Source organism: Suricata suricatta, chromosome 16 (assembly GCF_006229205.1).
Source record: "Suricata suricatta isolate VVHF042 chromosome 16, meerkat_22Aug2017_6uvM2_HiC, whole genome shotgun sequence".
Lineage (NCBI taxonomy): Eukaryota > Metazoa > Chordata > Mammalia > Carnivora > Herpestidae > Suricata > Suricata suricatta.
Window position 1 is genome coordinate 32,538,484 of NC_043715.1, and position 19,342 is coordinate 32,557,825.

The following is a 19,342-nucleotide window of genomic DNA, read 5'->3' on the forward strand; positions in this document are numbered from 1 at the left end:
CATGGGGCGTGGTGGGTGTCCTGGAGCTAACACTGGGACCTGGGTCCCCAGCTGAGGCCGGCTAAAGCTGCTGGCACTTGCCACTTACACCTCCTTTGTGACATTCATTGACTCATCTATCCACTCATTCACCAACCCCGCATTAGTTGAGCATCTGTCTGTGCCAGGCCCTGTATGGGCTTTGAGGTCTTCACGGTGAATAAGACTGGGGAGCCCCTGTACATCTTAGCAGATAAGTGCATGTCATGCTTGGCACTCACTAGATGCCCAATACATATTTGTTGGAGGAATGAAGAGTGAATGGAGTGTGTGATCGTTGGTCCTGGTGTATCTCCCACCTCTGAAGCTCGGCCCTTGTTCTCTTTCTCCTGGGCTTAGGGGGCTTCTCCTGGCTTCCTGCCTCTGCTGGGCAGGTACTCAGCACTAGGGCCCCAGAAGTGGGACTCCCGGTGGTCCCTGGTTGGTTGTCTGGGTGCCCAGGGCGCTCTGCTGGCTGACCCCCATGGTCCATCCCAGGAAGAGAAGGGACAGCCTTCTCACTGAGGTCTCTGCTGACTCTTGTGCTGGCTGGGGGCCGGGGCCAGAGGGAGGAGACCCTCTCTGGTGTTCTCAGACTAAGCCTCTCTCAGCTGGCCCTTGGGAGTGGGGAGGCCCCGCCAGGCCTGACTCATGAGCTCCAGAAGCCTCACCGAGAAGGTAGGAAATGCTCGGTTCCCAGACCTGGCAGCCTGCGGGGCTGCCTCCCCCACCCCGAGGCTGATCCCCTTTCCTTTTTCCTGGCACTGGGCTCAGCCAGCTGTCTCTTGCTCAGCCCTTTCTCCCACAGACATTCCCCTCTTGCCTTCCCATGCAGCGGTTAAGAGTCGCGATCTGTAGTCAGGAGTTCTGGGTTTGAGTTCGGCCTCTCCCCTTCCCAGTGTTACGACTTGTGTGTGGTGCTGAGCCTTGGCCTTCCTGTCTGCAGAGTGGGGACATCAACTGTACCTTGAGGACATGGGCTGTGAAGGTGTGGTCTCAGTTGGAGGTGGGGTGGGGGCGTGGGCAGGCAGAGCACCTCCCTGGGTCCCTGACTAAGTTCCTGCCACCTCTTCCCTCAAGAGGATGCGAGGCTACTCTTCTTGCCATGCGTCTGTCGCTGCACACCCTTTCTGCAGGGCCCGCTGTCCCTCGTGTGGAATCATCTTGAATGAAAGCCATTTCTCACGGGCAGTCGCTCAATGAGCCCTGGGGTGGGGCAATTCATCACTTTCTTTTCTTACTTACTTTCTTTTTTTTTTTTTTAAAAGCTCTTATTTTATTTTTTAGAGTAATCTCCACACCCACTGTGGGGCTTGAACCCATAATTCCGAGATCAAGAGTCACACGTTTTCCCAACTGAGCCAGCCAGCATCCCCCTTTTCTTTCTTTCTTTCTTTCTTTTTTTTTTTTTTAAAGATTTTATTTTTGCTTTCTAATGAACAGTAGTGAATCCACAGGGTTTTGTTACTGCCTCTCTTTGCTTGTAGAAAGTTCCCCAAACCCATACCTTGGGCTCAGGGACGGTGAGGTGTATGGATGTGGTGTGGCGGGCCACCAGTCTAGGGGAGGAAGAAGCTCGAGGGACAGAGTGGCCTCATTGTATCTGAGGTTGTCAGTAGTCAACATCTCTGACCCAGGAAGATGGCAGCTTCGCGTGGTTCAGTCTGATGATACTTATCATCACCGTATTGATGTTCAGGGACGTGTTTCTTTGAAACCGGTTTGTTCGCTCATTGAACATTGGCTGAGCCCCCCCCCCTCCCCGTGTGTCTGGGGCTGGGAAGACAGGACTGAGCACAGACCAAGCTCTGCCCTCAGGGAGCTTGTGGTCTGGTAGGGGAGCATTCCAGCTGTCTACGGCTTTGTGACGAACCACCCCAAAACTCATGGCCTAAAGCAACAATGACTATTTCACACAGCTCTGTGGGCTGAGTGGACCTGGTTGGTGGTCTTGCGTGGCATTTAAAAAAATTTTTTATTTATTTTTGATACAAAGACAGAGCGTGAGAGAGGAAAGGGCAGAGAGAGAGGGAGATACAGAATCGGAAGCAGGCTTCAGGCTCTGAGCCTGACGTGGGGCTTGAACCCATGAATGTGAGATCATGACCTGAGCTGAAGTTGGAGTCTTAGCCGACTGAGCCATCAAGGTGCCCCTCTTGCGTGGCATTTCTTGTGTCATCGCCAAGTGAGTTGAGTGTGCTGGCATCTGAAGGCTGGTCGGGGTTGGACATCCAGGCTGGTGCACTCCAGGGCTGGCAGCCGGGACCCCATTGGGGTCCCTGCATTCTCGCTGTGGCGTGGGCTTCCCATCGGATGGCAGCCGGGTTCTACCGGGTAGTGTCCCATGAGAGCAGGAGATACTGTGGAAGATGCAGTCGTCTGAACTAGCCTCAGATACCCCAGAGCATTGCTCCATTGCAATCTCTTTATTTTTTATTTGAGAGAGAGAGAGAGAGTATGAGTGGTGGAGAGCGGTAGAGGGAGAATGAGGCTCCACGATCAGCACAGAGCCTGATGTGGGGCTCGATCCCATGACCCTGGGATCATGATCTGAGCTGAAATCAGGAGTCTGATGCTCAACTGACTTGAGCCACCCAGGAGCTCCTTCCATTGCATTCTAATATCAAGGGAATTACTGCGGCCTGCCAGCCCCAGAGGGCAATCATGAGGGGAATTAGACCCCTCTTCTTTATTTATTTATTTTTGGTTATATTTTTTATAATGTTTACTTTTGAGAGAGAGAGTGAGAGAGCGCATGCACCAGTGGGGGAGGGGCAGAGAGAGAGGGAGACACAGAATCCAACACAATCCAACTCTGAGTTGTCAGCACAGAGCCCAACGTGGGGCTCAAACTCACGAGCTGTGAAATCATGACCTGAGCTGGTTGGACACTTAACCGACTGAGCCACCTAGGTGCCCCTAGACCCCTCTTTTTGATGGGCAAGTGCAGGATCTCACTACAGAAGAGCACATGGATGTGAGGTGTGGCTGATGTCTGTGAAAACCCAGGGAGCTGCAGGATGGAACAAAGTTAACCTTCAAAAGCATCAGTGAACATCGTGCCAAGCATGCCGGTGGCAAAAGGAGGGGCCCTCTGGGGAAGGAGTGTCCCCCATGTGACACTGGTGCTCAGGGTCTCAGGGGGCCCTGCTAGGTGGGGGAAGAATTACATGGAAACAGAAGCGTGAGGCCCTTGGCTAAACAAACTTGCAGTTCAAGGGCTCGAAGGAAGGTCTGTGTGGCTGTGACGTAAGTGCTGAGTCAGCAAGGCCAGCGAACCCTTCTTGGACCTTTGGGGCTGGGACAAGGACCCTACATGTGATTTTGAAGGGTTTACAGATTCCTCAATATTGTTTTCATGGAGTGTCTAGTGTGGGGAGAACGTGTAGCAGAGCCATTAAGAGTCAGAACCAACTGTATTTGAAATCTGCCGCTGGTGGCCTTGCTTTGTGCCAGTGTCCTTCCAGAAGGTTCCTGGCACGCAGCAGGTGCTCTGTAAATGCTAGCTGCTCTTTGAGGACTCCTGGCCCAAAGGCGGGTGCACACATCTCAAAACAACTAGGCTGTGAATTGTCCAGAGGGGTGCGTGAGGCTGGGGAGGTGGGGAGCCTTGTCAACGGGAGGAGAGTCCAGAGCTCGGTGACCCCCAGGGAGAGGGCCCTATTCACAACTGCTCAGCTCAGCTAGGGCCTTCCCAGGGTGTGCTTGTGACTGCTCCAGGGGGGCCCCAGGAGGACATGGGTGGAGCCCAGGGAGGGGTAGACTCCAGGCCCTGTTTCCTGGAAGTCCTTCCCAGCCCCCAGGGCCTCCCTGGAGAAGAATGACCTCCTCGGCCTGCTGACTCTGCTTCCTCTGGCTCGGGTGGTTGGGGAGACCAGTGAGTCACCTGTAGTTCAGGCGCAGACACTGAGATCCCAGTGTCGGAATCTTGAGGCAGCACTTGGGATGGGGACCCAGGGCTAGTGGCGGCCTCTGAGCCCTGTCTTCTCCTTGCTCACTCGGCTCAGACAAGGACTCCCGGGGCCTCCTGGGGCCTGGATGGAGGCAGGACATGGGACAGGCAGGGCCACCCCTGAACAGCTAGAGCTGGGTCAGTGGAGGAGGGACGGTCCATTCATTCCATCTCCAGGGGCCTCGTGAGTAGCTGCTCTGAGAGGGCCTGGGAAAGAGGAGACCCCAAGAGTGCTCCAGAGGGGACGGGGCCCCTCAGAGCTCTCCCCTCCTGGGCCTTGGAGAGCTTAGGGCTCCGACAGGCCTCGGGTCTGGGGGAAGGGCGTGCTGCTTAACACCAGAACTTGTAGGTTCCATCCCCCTGCATGGCTTTGGATGACCCCTCAGAGCCTCTGATTCTTCATCTGCACATGGAAAAAGAGCATCATTTACTCTTTTCCTCTAGTGTGAGGTTCAGAGACTGCGGGCCATGAAAGTGTCTTAGAGGGAGTGAAGCCTGAGCCAGACGGAGGGCTTCCTGTTTTGAGGTTCTGGGAATGTGCTGACACAGCAGAGCGCCCCTCCAGGACTGGGTCTTCAGGGGGGTCCCGCTCCCCAACTTCTTCAGGCCACCATCTTTCCTCCCTGGCTTCCTGAAGGGCAGGCTGGCTGGCCTTTGTCACCCCGTGGTATGTCAGTGGATGGGCCCCCCCCACCCCTGCCCGCCTCCCTCCCCTGCCCCTCTGTGCGTGGCCACCTTGCCTTCCCATTAGTAGACAGTGGCAGGGGAGGTGACAGTTCCTTAAAACAGATTTATACTCTTGGATGACTTTATGGGTTTTTGCCTTATAAAAACCCAAGAGTTGACATTCTGATTTATCTACTCCTGAGTCAACAGGATGTATCAGATTTAAAGAGATCAAATGCATTGTAATGTTTGTGGTTCTAGTTGTGGATTAGATGCGCTATTATGGAAAGTGCTGCCAAGTAAAAATGGCAAAAAAAAAAAAAAGAATAACAAGGGGATAATTTAAATATGTCTATTAAATTGTGTGTTAAGTAAAGCAGTACAAGCGTGGTGCTGAATGTAACTTATCATCTGGAGATTTGGTGTCGTAGATAAAACCTGAGCGATAGTTCTTTTTTCCCCCTTTCAGAACATTGTTGGTTTTTTTTTATTACTATTAAGGAAAGAGATTGTAAACTAGGAATTTCAGAGACGGGCGCTTGACTGTGTAACTGTGGTTGTGTGATGACTTATAATATTGGAGGCTCCAAAAGATATTTCTCATTTCTTTGCTTTCTATTTTTCGTCCCTACTGCAGCGGCCGATCAGATTTCTTGAGATAAATATGCTGCCCGGCTTTTAATGGGATTTCTGTATTGCCGGGAGTTGGCGTGTTCTGATAATAAAAGAACCTAAAAATTGTACATCCCTTAATTGGTAAGAAGAGAGGTGTTTTGATGGGCCACAAATGGAAACATTGATTTTTACTGCCTCCGAGCAGTTGCGAGCAGCGTGTCATGCCACGTTCGCCGCCACGCACGGCGGCAGCTGGCTCTCCGATGAGCTGATTTGTGTTCGCAGGTTCTTGATGTCGGGTGCTTTTGGAAGTGCGTGTTTTGTGCAGATGGGAGAAATAGAGCCCTTATAACATTATCTGTTTCTAAATTGAAATATTTATAGGACTGTGGCTTCCACCTCGAATCGAATGCATTCTTTGCTTCTTTTCTCTTTCTGGCTTTGGGGACTAGTCCTCGGGGGTTTAAAGGTTGTGTGCTGGAGACTTTCTCTATAACTGCAATGTTATGTGCTGCACGCATGTGTGCACCCATGTGGGCACATGCGCATCTTTGCATATGCGTGTGTGTTTGCAATGTCTTTACACGTAACAGAGATTTCTCTCTTTAATTCAAATCAGTGCTAGTTTCTGGACGGGTGGATTGTTTTCCAGGGCAGACTCAGGAAGGGCTAACAATGCACACTTTGATTTTCCAGTCCGAGTCTCTGTACTTGAATGAGGAATTTCAATCCACTGACATTCATTGCGATTCCTGATATATTCTGTGTGTTATATTTACCATGCTGTTTTTGCACATTGATTTACAAGTTCTCGATGTATCCTACTAATCTCTCAGATTGAGGCCATCCTCCGTTTCCCCCAGCTGTGCAAGGAAGTGCACGAGACAGGAGTTAGGATGTCTGTGAGTTAAACGCCTGTAGGGTGCTAGGGATATTGCGTCCCCCTGGCTGGAGGCCAGGTACCTTACCTATGACATGGGAGTAACAAAGGCTGTCCCTGCCTGTGGGCAGGTGCAGGACCACATGATTGCTTGAACCCCCTTAGAGCTCTAGAAAGGGCGAGACTGTGAAATGGGGCTATGCATATGGAGTTAGGGCTTTAAAAAAGTGTGGCACTACAGGAAATGAAAGGCCTCATTATCATGATCATTAACTCACTTTTCTGTACAATTTAGCCACTTGCAGTACTAAGTGCAGAACAGGTAATTTATTTTGAAGAAATTGGTCAGGGGATGCCCAGGTGGCTCAGTCAGTTGCGCATTCGATTTTGGCTCTGGTCACGATCTCTCTGTTCGCAGGTTTGAGCCCATCATCGGGCTCTCTGCTGTCAGTGAGGAGCCTGCATTGGATGCTGTGTTCCCCATCTCTTCTGTTTGTGTGCACACATGTTCTCTCTCTCTCTCTCTCTCTCTCTCTCTCTCTCTCTCTCTCCCTCCCTCAAAAAAATAAACATTAAAAAAAAAAAAAAGAAATTAGTCAGATGATTCCAAAGCTGGTTCTCACTGTCTAGGCCTATCCCCGGGGCACGAGTGAGGGCTCAGACACATGTCAGCCTGTGATTTGACTATCTTGTGGACTAACATGTGGTTCCTTGATTCGAGAATCAGGGCCTCTTTGCAATGAACTGAGCCACTCTCACCACATCGGGAGGCATCCCTTGTGGAAGGCGAGGCTTGGCCAAGGGATTTCCCTTGCTTTAAATTGCAAGGCCTTGGGAGCGCCTTGAAGCTCAGGTGCAGCGGGAGCGGCTGGTGGAGGCTCTGGAGAAGTGTGTCAGAGAACTGGGTTTTCAGGAGACAAAACACTAAGGCATTTTCACCTCTGCGACGGGTCACGACCCCCAGCATCCGTGCACAGAGGGAAGATGACAGGAAATCCCTCTAGAAGATTTGCACCGAGAATTAAAGAATCTAGTTGAGAATTACGGCTCCACATGCTATAAAAAACCCCGTATATTAATATACCGAGAGGTGTCAAGAATAATGAACCCTGGGAAGTCGAGTAATTAAATGTATCTTAATAAACGCTGGGCGAGCCTTTTAAAACCCTTTCCCAAGACCCCGTCAGCTGACATGGACTGTATTCTTCCTGTTGGCAGGAGGCCTGGAAGGAGAGCCGGAGTGTGATCGGAAAACCAGCCGTGCGCTGGAAGACAGGAACAGCGAGACAAGTCAAGAGGAGAGAAATGAAGACGATGAAGACATGGAGGATGAGTCAATTTACACCTGCGATCACTGTCAGCAGGACTTCGAGTGTCTGGCAGACCTGACGGACCACCGGGCCCACCGCTGTCCTGGAGGTAATGCTAAATAGCACCGAGATTCTGACAGGTGGTTATACGGATAATTGGACATAGCAACAGCTTGAAGCCTCAAGTGAGATTAAAGAATTAATAATGTAATTTTACAGTTAATGTCATTTTATTGTGGTGCATTGGGTACCCTGTATCCGCCTTTTAAATAAAATTAAAAATAAAAGCAACAGCTTTCTGGCAGGCAGGAATTTGGTGGAGACGCCCTGTCTCAGCTTCCCCAAATGGCAGCCTATAGAATGTGGGCCACGAGTGGGTGGGGCCTGCACCCTGGATTTCTGGAAGGCCTTTTGGAAACCCAGCAATTAAGAGGTTGTTAGTGCACAGTTAAGTAGCTTAAGTGTGGAAAGCTGCGTGAAGGATGCGCTCCGAGGCAGGGCATGTGTGGGACGGGGAGGATTTCAAAGGCCAACGGGCAGAATGTCTGCACGGGCAGAAAGGCACCTGGTTCCGCCTCTTTGCTTGGCCTCCTGCTTCTCTGAAGAGGACGAGGGTGGCGGGGATCTGTTCTGCCCAACCTGTAGTTGGCCAAGACTGTGGCCCTGGTTCTTGTGTCATGACAGCCTCAGAGAATGTGGCCAAGGCAGGGCTTTGCAGGAACAGTTTAAGACTTTGTGAGTCATGTGTGTCTGTGTGTCTGGGTCATGTGGGGTGGATGGAGTGGAAGATGGGGGCATGTGTGTTGCATAGGGGTGTGGCAGCCATTCTCCAGGGGGAGGGGGTCGACATATTTCCAGGCCCTGAGCGAGGAGTCCAGGGCACCCGTGTTCCTTACACAACTATCGCTGGCATCTCTCTCCACCATGGATGTTGATGAAACACTTTGGATGCTGGTTTGTGGGGGAAAGGAACTAAAGTCTCAGACCACTATTTCAAAGGGGGCCTGTCACCTGTTTTGGGGGGAAATTGGCTGGTAGGACGTATGTTGGGACTCAAAATTCTTGCTTTCTCTACTTTTCATGCCTTTTTAGAAATGTGAAAGCCAAGTGTTTGGGGAGCTATGACTTTCCCTCTAGTGACGCCTATACCTGCACAGCCCTGATTAGACCAAGTCCCTCGTTCTCAACCTCTGGAGGGAACAGACACTAAAACGGTGGGCCCAAGAGGACTCTTATAGTTTTGGACGTTTTGGGACAAAGCAAACCAAACACCAGTTGTTTGGAACTTGTGATATTTCAACCACAGGCAGAGGCAATGGCCAACTTAGAAGCTTAGAATCAGAATTGGAAGGGATGTATGGGCTTGGCTTTTCAGTGCCCTCGTTTCCTGAGGGAGAATCCTGAGGCACTCGGAGGGAAAGGAGATGGATTGAGGTCATCTAGTGATGTGGTGGCCGAACCAGGACCTCTGTAGGACCCTGGGTTTTGTACTCTCACCCTTGAGAAAACAATAGATACCTGTGTATTTCTTGATTTAGCCGAGAACTGAGGTGGAATCTTAATTATACGAGAATGAAATATTGTCACTGACTTTGAAAACAATCAGTTAATTGATCTTCTAATTAAAAGTGATTGTCTTTATTTGCCAAGTGTAAAAGAACTTGTGGGTCTCGGTTAGCATTGATGTGGGGCTCCTGAGGCCCTCCTGTGGACCCCTGTGGAATGCTGCTTCCCGGAGTCTCTGTGCCCATTGGAGCTAGGTCCCATCCCCACACTGCGCCATTCTTCAGAACCAAGGAAATACTCTTGTCTCTGTCCACCCCTTTGAGAATGGTGGTGCTTCTAGGAGGGAAAGGACAAATGTGAGGCTTCAAGGCTGTAAATCGGAGGGTCTGTGCTGGGAATAGTAGCTAACTGTGCTTCCGTCCTGGGCAGGATTCTTTTCCCAATGGCTGTCTCTTCTCTCCATAGCCTGACATCATGGTAGCTCTATCTACAGGGTGTTCAGCCATCCTTATTGAGGCTGCAGAGAGCCACCAATACCCCTGCCTGCTTCCTAACAGGACCCACTAACGACCTCCATGGGGATATGGGAGCCAGGAATATCGCCAAGCCCTGGAGCATTGGAAGGGAGTCAGAAATTCCTTAAAAGACTATGGGAAATGACCTTGCCTAATAGCATCCCTGAGAAATTCATTACCGCCCTCTCAAGGTGTGACCCAGTCTGGGAGAGTCTCCCTGATGTGGAAGAAATAGGCGAGGAGCAGTTTTCTCCCAGGTCTTAGGTTCTGAGGATTACCCAGTGACAGGATAAATCATTGGGAATTGTGGGCATATTTTTCAAGACAGGTCCTTCTCTAGGCTGCCTGCACACTCTCTGATCTGCAGTCGTTTCCCACTGCGTCCCCTGAGAGGTTTCTGGAGCCATTGGGGTGGGTATTGGGGCCTGTCCGACCGAGGGGGACTCTGACACCTGCTCCAGAGCTGTCCATGTTAAAAAGCCTTTATTTATCCATTGGGCTTTGGCAGATGTGTGAAAATTGGCTTCTGCTTTAAAAGTTTGAACTGGCTCAAAATGTGGTCGCTCAAATGTGCCCCCAGGCCTGCTGGACGCTCATCATGGGTCCTCCAGTCACTGTACCAGGGACGATGCGAGTGGGTAGGGTGGCCACTCTCTCATCCTGGAGGAAAAGGTGGACCCTCAAGAGACTGATAAAGACCATTTCAGAGACGGCCACACTCTGCTGAGGCTGGGCAGGCCCTGGGTGCTCGGCGGATGTTTCTGAGGGAACAAACAAGTTTTGTTTGGGGTCCTAAGGGCAGTGCCACCTGTCAGTCCCACTGTCCTCTCCTCCTGGACTCAGAATTAAGCCTTGAGTGTGAACAACACTCGTCCCCATTCATGCTCTGCGAGAGGGCTGTCGCTGTTGGAATGTGGAGATACCCAGCAGGTGTGTCCCTCAGGGTAGAGTGGGGTGCGTTTTGGGGGGGGCGTGTCTTAAATGTGGTTCTTCTTGAAAACCGCTTTAGCAGGGTGGCCTCTTGGCTCTTCCTGTGTCTTTCTGTGGCTGTGGCCATGGGGGTGGGGGTGGGGCAGTGCTCTGTTCCATCAGAATCTGGGAGTGTGGCTGAGGTTTGGAGATTTTCTGAGGTGAAGGAAGTTCACCACAGAAGGTGGGGGGCCTCTTGCCAGGATGGCCTTGGTGGCATTCATGGGGAGGGCTGGCCCCCGGGACTCTGCACCCAGGAAGCCTCGCTTTTGCTGAGATCCTGGAGTCTGAGAGGGTACTCTCTCCATTGTCCCTTAACAGGAGAGGCTCTGCTGGGACCAGGAGAGGCTGCTGAAGCATGAACTTCAAGAACCCAGACCTCAGGGCACTGGGTGGCTCAGTCAGTTAAATGTCTGAGTCTTGGTTTCAGCTCAGGTCATGATCTCACAGTTTGTGAGTTGAGCTTCCATCAGGCTCTGCGGGGACAGTGCGGAGCCCGCTTGGGATTCTCTCCACCTCTTCCCCTCTCACTCTCTCTCTCTCAAAATAAATAAATAAATAAATAAATAAATAAGCAAACAAACAAACTTAAAAAAAAACCCCAAACAAACCCAGACCTCTTTCTCTCTCCCTCTTTCCATCTTTCTGCTTCACTGTCTCTCATTTGTGTCCAAGGAGAAACCAGCCTTAAGCCCGCAATGCATCAGACACGACATCCTTATGACACGGAGTGAGTTCAGCAAGGAGCCATCCGCTCTGCTGATGCGTACAGCCCCAGAACTGAGTCCTCCGTGCTCCCCACCCACCCCTGCCCACAGGGCGACACGTTTATGGGCTTGGCGTCAGGGACACTTGCCATTTTGTATTCTGCATTGGTTCCTGAGCATTTTCTGAATGGATTCCCATGCTGGGACATGATCTTCTCCGTTATCCCTTTTTGGGGGGTGAGGGGTAAGGGAATCCCTCTTTTTTTTTTTTTTTTAATACAGCAGCACTCAAGCAGATAAAACTTGGGTTGCTGATCCTGTGTCTGTACATTACAAAAATAACAAGTTTAAACCAGTCTGCCGGGAGACTAGGATTTCTACAACAGAGTTCACAAAGGCCTGTTTGTTGCCTGTGATGGGCTTGCCTGTGCCTCACGGAGCGTCATCGGTAGGCAGCAGATGAGGAAAATCCAGGACGTTTGTGGCTGTCCGCACTGATGATAGAAAGTCTCCATTACTTCAGGCCCTACTAACTTGAATGATGTCAGAACGGGGAGTGAGCCGAAGTTTACGTTGACCCAGTTTGTGAAGTGTTGGCCAAGCACGTTTGGACCCTATAAACGGTTGCAGGCGGGTGTTTTTCATCATCTTCTAGAAGCCCAGAGGACTTCAATTGCCGTAGAAAGTATCTCTGGGAACTTCCTGGGGCACTGTGGAAGCAGGTACGAGAGAGGTTTGATTTACCCAGGGACTGATTCCAATTTTTTATGTGCTCATTGAAGCAGGTCAGCCGTGGACCTTCCGTCTGGATTCAGGTGGAATGTTTTACGGTTCTCTGGTACAAATACTACCTTTTAAGGATACTCTGTGATTTAGACTGACTGCGGCTTTGGCCCAAATTAATGAGGCTGACTGCCCGAGGACATCTGGGTGCTGGATCTGTGCTGTGGTAATGTTTTAGATCTGACTTTCATAGGGACGCTCTTCCTTGTGATGAGACAGGGCTGTCGGCCGCGACGTGCACTGGGCCAGTCCTGGAATGTGGCAGGTCCCCAGGGCCGGGGCACCCGACGGCTTCTGGAGATCGCTACCCTGTTTGCTAAAAGCACCACTGGTGGGGTTTGGGTTTTCATGGTAGGTAGGGAGAGGCAGATGGAGTCCTTTAGGAGGACTGAGGCTTCCAATCCCGGGCCTGTCCAGGCACTTATAGAAGTTGCCTTCAGGACCAGGTTGGAGCTGAGTGTTGGTTTCTTGGCTATAGGAGCCATTTCCTGGTCTGTGACTCAGATCATGCTCCACACTGGGCACAGAGGGGCATGCTTGAAGCACACGGGGTCCCCAGGGCCCCCTAGGGCTCCACGTGTGGGCTGCAGCCTCCCTGATGGCTCTCCCTGCAGCCCTACCCCTGACACAGTGCACAACGCAGGTCAGATTCAGTAGTTATTTGGCAATAGTTGTTTTCTTTAAATCAATTAATTTATTTATATTTATTTATTTATTTTAAGGTTTTTATTTATTTTTGAGACAGAGAGAGAAAGAACATGAGCAGGGAGGGGCAGAGAGAGAGGGAGACACAGAATCGGAAGCAGGCTCCAGGCTCTGAGCTGTCAGCACAGAGCCCGACGTGGGGCTCAAACCCACGAATGTGAGATCATGACCTGAGCCGAAGTCAGAGGCTTAGCCGACTGAGCCACCCAGGCTCCCCAATTAATTTATTTTTGAGGGAGAGGGGCAGAGAGAGAGGGAGAGAGAGAATCCCCAGCAGGCTCTGCGCAGAGCCTGACATGTGAAATCATGACCTGAGCCAAACTCAAGAGCCAGACACTAAACCGACTGAGCCATAGCTTTTAGTGTGTTTATTGCTGGTCTCCCCCACTACTTTTGAGGTTCAGGACAAGAGCCATGTCCTAGCTCAGTGCCTGGCACACAGTAGTGCTTAATATGTGCTTGTTGGGTCAAGGAATGATTCCACGTAGTCCTCGTGACAGTCCCAGCAGGGAGATCCTATTTTTTTTCTTTTTACCATGCATCCCCATTTTACACATTGGGCAGCTGAGGCTCAGAGAGTTAGGGATTCTTGATGAAGATTACAGAGCTTGATTTAAGATTCAAGGTCCACACAGCTTGTGCAGAGAACATAGACTGGGGACACTAAGCAATTTCCAACTAAATTCCAAACAGACATAGCTTTTTTGAAGGCTCAACTTAAAAAAAAAAGGAAAAAAAAAATCGGGAGGGGTTTGTTCAAATAACAACAGCAAAAAATGTGCTCCCTGGGGGGTAATTTTGCTGCTCCCCCTTTGGCTGCCCCCCACTTCCTGAGCACTGAGTGTTTCCCTCACCCCTTCGGAAAGGCAGACCCGCCTTTTCTGGCGAAGGTGAAATGCTGCTGTGTAAAAAGCCGGGTAGAAAGTTAATTACACCCTGGTTTGTTCAGCTGTGGCCAGAGTGACCTGTGGGCCCTAATTACAGGGCTGGGGCTGCGTGAAGGCTGGCACCTTTGCCAGCCTCGTTCCTGTCCGCCGGCTGGCGGGATCTTGCCTTTGTGTGCCGGCTCAGGCCCTCTCTCGCTCCGACAGCATGGGTGGGGGCCCTTCCTGCCTTATTGCTCAGGGTGCCCCTCGTGCTGGTTCCATGTGGGCAAAAAGGAGTGGGCGATGCGCTGCCAAGTGCACAGGTGCAGGGCGCGAGTTCCTTCTGCCCGTGGGGAGCGTGCACGGTGCCTTGGTGTCAGCCGGCGTCTCGCAGTGCAAAAGGCCTGGGGGCTTGCGCACAATTAATACCCCCACATCAAGAGCTTTCCTGCATGCCAAGAGCATCCGGCTAGAAAACACAGAGGAAGGAAGGATCCTGTTCACGGTAGGCACAGAATGCATAAAGACCAGGGGACAAGCCCAGGAAGCAACATTCAGATGATTAGAGAGGACACACAAACAAGCAAAATTAACTATGGAGGGACACAGAAGAGAGATCTATAAATGAAAAGGCAGTCCTTATTCTTGGATGGAAAGAGTCAATATTGTACCTATGTCAATTTCCCCTAAATTAACCCGTTAACTTTACGTTAGCCTCTGAAAGTAACAATGGGATTTGGTTAGAAATGGACAGGCTGATTCTAACATTCATAAGGAAAAATAGGCATGCAGGGAAAGGGAAGAAAATTTTGAATGAGAGGAATGATGGAAGGGCTGGTAAGTATATCAGATTTTATTATTTTTAAAAATTTTTATTTACTTATTCATTCATTCTTTTTTACAGTAGGCTTCATGCCCAACATGGAACCCAGCACGGGGCTTGAACTCATGACCCTGAGCTCAAGACCTGAGCTGAGATCAAGAGTCGGATGCTTAACCGACTGAGCCACCCAGGTACCTTCCAGGTCAGATTTTGAAACACATTCTGAAGCTGCAGGAATCTAAGCGGTGTGGAACAGATGCGGAGAGCAGAGTGGGACCTGAACAGAACTGGAAACTTAGTGTAAGAGAAAGGTGTCATTGTGAGTCAGCAGATCACAGAGGGGTCACTCCGTAACCGGGGCTGAGATGACTCGGTGGCCATCCTGAAGAAAGGAAATTGGATCTCTCTCCTCCTCACGCCAGAACAAATCCCAAATGGATCAGAAATCTAAACAGAAAAAGAAAACTTAAAAATACTAAAAGAAAACATGAGTGAGTTTTTAAAAAATATAAGAGTATCAGAGTGGGGAAACCTTTCCTAAATATAACCCTAAACCCAGAAGCCATAAAACAAAAGACAGATATCCAACCACATAAAAATAAAACCTTTTTGCATTGCCAAAACCACAATAAATCAAACCAAAGACACATATCACAGGCAAAAGCTGTTTTTCCTTAATGTGTAGGGAGCTCCTACCAACACTAAGAAAATAACCAATAAATCAACAGGAAAGCAGGGAAAGTCTGAGCTGCCTGAGGCCAGCTCCTGCCCAGATTGGTTGGGCCGCACTGGGCTTTAGATATTTGGAATACCTCCCATGTGCAAAGGACATAAATGGAACTAGAAAAAGATGTGCTAGTGGGTTCTACACATTTAGGAAGAGTAAGAAACTTCTTTGGAGTAGGAGAACTGTAAATTTAAACCAGAGGAAAATACCTACTATTTTTAACCAACCAGACTGGCAAAGACTAAAATGTTTACGAGCGCATTGCACTCCTCTCTGTTCTCAGGGTGGCCTTGGCCTATGGCTAGAACACGTAGTAGGTGCTCAAGGAAGGTTTGCTTATTTTGTACCCAAGGAGGCCACAGCCTCTGTGAGGTAAGAGCTGTCTGCAGTAAGGTACACAGTGGCAATGCCATGGGTCAAGGACTGGGAGGTGTGAGAGAGCAAAAATAAAGGCTCCTCAAACCATGCCTGGACATAGTAGGTCTTCAATTAATGAATCATCAGAAGGGAGAGTTACAGAAGGAAGAGATGGTTTCTTCATTGAATAACTATTTATTGAGCACGTGCTCTGTGTAGGGACCCTTCTGGGTGCTGGGGGTGTAGGAACTGTTTCTTTAAGTAAAAGGTAACTCAGTAGAGAAGGTATTCACTTTACAAAAGCATTCTGGAACTTTCGAGGTGACGTGCCCTAGGTGCCCTTTAAATAGCAGGCTTCCCCAGTGCCTTTAAAAAGATGCTTCCAGGGGTGGCTCGGTCAGTTAAACATCCAACTTTGGCTCAGGTCATGATCTCGTGGTTCATGAGTTTGAGCCCCACTCTGGGCTCTGTGCTGACAGTTGGGAGCCTGCTTCTGATTCTCTGTCTCCCTCTTTTTCTCTGCTTCTCCCCCACTCATCCTCCCCTCCCCACCCCCCCCAAACACTAAAAAAAAAAAAAATACAAAGCTGCTTCCCTGCGAAAAGACATCATAGCCCACAGCTCTCTGGAAATGCTGACTGTGTGCACTGTCCTATCAGTGCGCTGCCCTTTGGGAGGGGAGGGGATGGCCAGGTGAGTAACTGGCCAGTCTGGGTCTGCTCGGCTCATGGTGAGACTAGAACCCTCCCTACACTGCCTACGCCCTGCTCTCCGAGTCCCCGATGCGAAGGTGCCTGGGAAGCTGGCTGTGTGGGACCGTGATTCTCTCTGGGCTCCGGCGGGTGAGCCCTGGCTCCTGGGGGTCCTACAGAGGGGAGTTGTTTTTCAGATGCTGGTGTTGTTATTCACCTCCTGGGAAGCCTGCGGGTTTATAGGATGTGTCCCCCTTGACTTGATTATGTGGAGCAAACGCTGCAGGGCCTTCAGGTGTCTCCAAAAATTGGACACCAAATCTAACAGTGTGGAAGGCAGCGGTCACGGTGGGAAGAATCCATGTCTCTCTTGGTTTCCACGGGAAAAGGTGTGACCATGTGTGTGTTCTGAGGATTCTGGGGGCTCTCTCCAAACTGGAGAGGATCTTTCCTTCTTTCCCACCCGGCTAGCCTGATGGCCTTGATGGTTTTCTGAATCCTGTGCCCCAGGATGGGTTGTTTTCTGTGTAGGGGTGGGCAAGGATGGAATTCAGGCGTGGCACCTGATGCCAGGAATGTGTGCTACAAACACCGCCAGGGACCGGCGTTAGTGAGGAGACTCTGGAGGCCTTTGGGAGAGTGAAGGGGGCTGGCCTTGGACTGGTGCAGTCTGGATCCTGGTTTCCACTCCCTTCCCTGCAGCAGCCAAACCTTCCACCCGCTTCCTGTTGTTAGGGCCAGGATGTACGCCCAGCGGGACCTCAGGGTCCGGGGAGGAAAACACAGACCCCAAGCTGGCCTTCAGGTTGGTCGCGTGTGTATTTCTGGGTCCATCCTGCTGTGATCTATTACTGCTTGGAAGTTTCCAGAAGGCATATGTCATGCCAGCAAGAAGTAATACCATATCTACTTTAAGCCTAGGGCTCTGTGTGTGTGTGTGTGTGTGTGAGAGAGAGAGAGAGAGAGAGAGAGAGAGACAGAGAGAGACAGAGAGAGAGAGAGAGAGAGAGAGGGAGAGAGAGAGAGAGAGAGAGAGAGAGGGAGGGTTCCTATTAACAAGGAATGTATAATCTAGTTGGAAAGTGAAGTCGCCATGAGCCTCTGGGTTGCCTGGCACATAGTAGGTCCTCAGTGCTATCTGCCTACTCAACTCCCACTGACAAGCGGAACAAAGGCAGAGTCATTGGCTCAAGGAACTGAGAAGTAAGGCTGGCTGCCAGCGTGGCCCATTAAGGACATGCTCCAAGGCTGTCTCTACACACCCCGTCCCCAGGTGTCAGCCGCAGAGGTGCACCTCCAGGCTCTACCCCTCTCTCTGATTGCCAGGACGGAAGTCCTGAGGTTGATGCTTAGCAGAGCAGCGGTGACCAAGGCTCGTTCCCGCAGGCGTCACTGAGGCCAGGGGGAGACGGACTTGCTTAGTAGCTAGGCTCAGGGTGATGGGAGTCGGGGCACCTCCATGCATACCCGGGGACTGAGAATTGGGGACAGCCTCCCAGGATGGTACCAGGAAACTCAAATGTCTTCTTAAGGCAAATATGGAGGAGTAGAGGGGTGCCTGGGTGGCTCACTGGGTTAAGCTAAGTGTCCGACGTCAACTCATAGCATGATCTCACGATTTGTGGGTTTGAGCCCTGCATCAGGTTCTCTGCTGTCAGCACAGAGTCTGCTTTGGATCTTGTCTCCCTCTCTCTGCCTCTTCCCTGCTCTCTCTCACAAAAATATACAAACATTAAAACAGATATGGAGGAGTACAATATAGAATCAGATGCCAGATTGCTGGCTATCCATGGTCAAGTCCATTCACTTTGCTCTTGATAGGATGCAGCCATCTCCTTTCAGAGCGGAGGGCAGATTCCTCAAAGATCACCTAGCGCAGCACCTTCTGACCTTATTCTCAACATAGCTGGTGTGTAAAGCCAAGAAGTCCCCCTCTTCCCCAGGAGGTAGCTAGTAATTCTGGGGAGGCAGTGCGGCACCAAGATGGACAGAGGACTGGTGCCAGACCCACCAACTTCACGTCACTTGGACAGGACGTTTTCTTTGCTTCTTGGGGAAGAGTGACTTTGACCCTTGAATTATAAACTTCATGGAAGTTGTGCTCCTACTTTAGGGTCCCACAGAGGTGGGCCCACCCTCCCTTCCCCCATCCTCTGCCTCCTGGTGATTTGAAGGGCAGAGTCGTGGGTGAGGAAGGCCATGCCCTGGGGGCATCCTCCAGCTGCTGGGCCTTCAGGACATGGGGCCCAGGCTGGAGAGAGGCTGGGCGGCCATCAGGTTGGTCTGGCCCCGAGGGCTGAGTGGCTGAGGTGCCCAGATAGTGAGGAGAAGCATCTGTGAAACCTGCGAAACCCAGGGTGACCAAAGTCACACCATCCACCCTCAGCTTCAGGGGGAAGAAGGGTGCAGACAAAGTATTCCAAAATCACAATAACAAGATTTTTTCCCCTTTATTCTATAGGTATTTCAATACTAAGTGTTTCCCCCCCGATGTAGACACATAGAGCTGCACAATCTCTGGGTCACCGAGAAACCCAGGGCGGATTATGTGGTGCTTTGGTCAGTCCCTTCCCTTCAGGGCTCTAAAACGAGTCCAGCTGCCCTTGTCCCTGCCTGGGGGACCGGACAGGGTGCACGGGGACCAGAGGCCCTCACAGAGGCCCTCTTGTTTTCTCCTGGAGGTGAGCCTGCGCATTCCTCATTCTGGTGGCCATAAAGACCTGAAAATTGTGTTTCCTGAGCCATCAATCTTGGTTTCCTCCAATTTGAGATTTGAAAAGCTTTGAGAAATGCCTGTAGGTAAAGATCGGAATAGCCTCCAGCTGGATCCTGACCTGCTTCTGGGGTCAAAGGGGCCACCAGAAAGCATTGTTCTCCAAGAAAGAGTCCTTTATTATAGCTGAAAGCTGTCGATGGCCTGTTCCTGGGTCCCTCACCTTGGCCACAACTCCCAGCACCCAAAAGAACAAAGCAAACTACTGGTCGAAGGAAAATGTGGGCCTTAGAACCACAGGATCTATGCATTCATGCATTCACTCATTCATTCCTGGAATGACTTTTTTTATTTTTTTATTTTTTTATTTTTGAGAGAGAAAGACAGAGCATGAGCAGGGAGGGGCAGAGAGAGAGAGAGGGAGACAAAATCGGAAGCAGGCTCCAGGCCCCGAGCTGCCAGCACAGAGACCAATGTGGGGCTCGAACCCACGAACTGTAAGATCATGACCTGAGCTGAAGTTGGATGCTCAACCGAC

At 50.7% G+C, this 19,342-nt stretch overlaps 1 protein-coding gene across 1 annotated transcript in view; it reads left to right on the forward strand.

Moving 5' to 3' along the window:
- The window catches only part of ZNF423 (zinc finger protein 423), a 262,115-nt gene that overhangs the window by 40,456 nt on the left and 202,317 nt on the right, over positions 1–19,342 (forward strand). The window contains exon 2 of the mRNA XM_029926127.1: positions 7,350–7,550. Within this exon, the coding sequence (XP_029781987.1) occupies positions 7,454–7,550 (97 nt within the window). The 5' untranslated portion in view covers positions 7,350–7,453. The remainder of the gene's footprint in view (positions 1–7,349; positions 7,551–19,342) is intronic.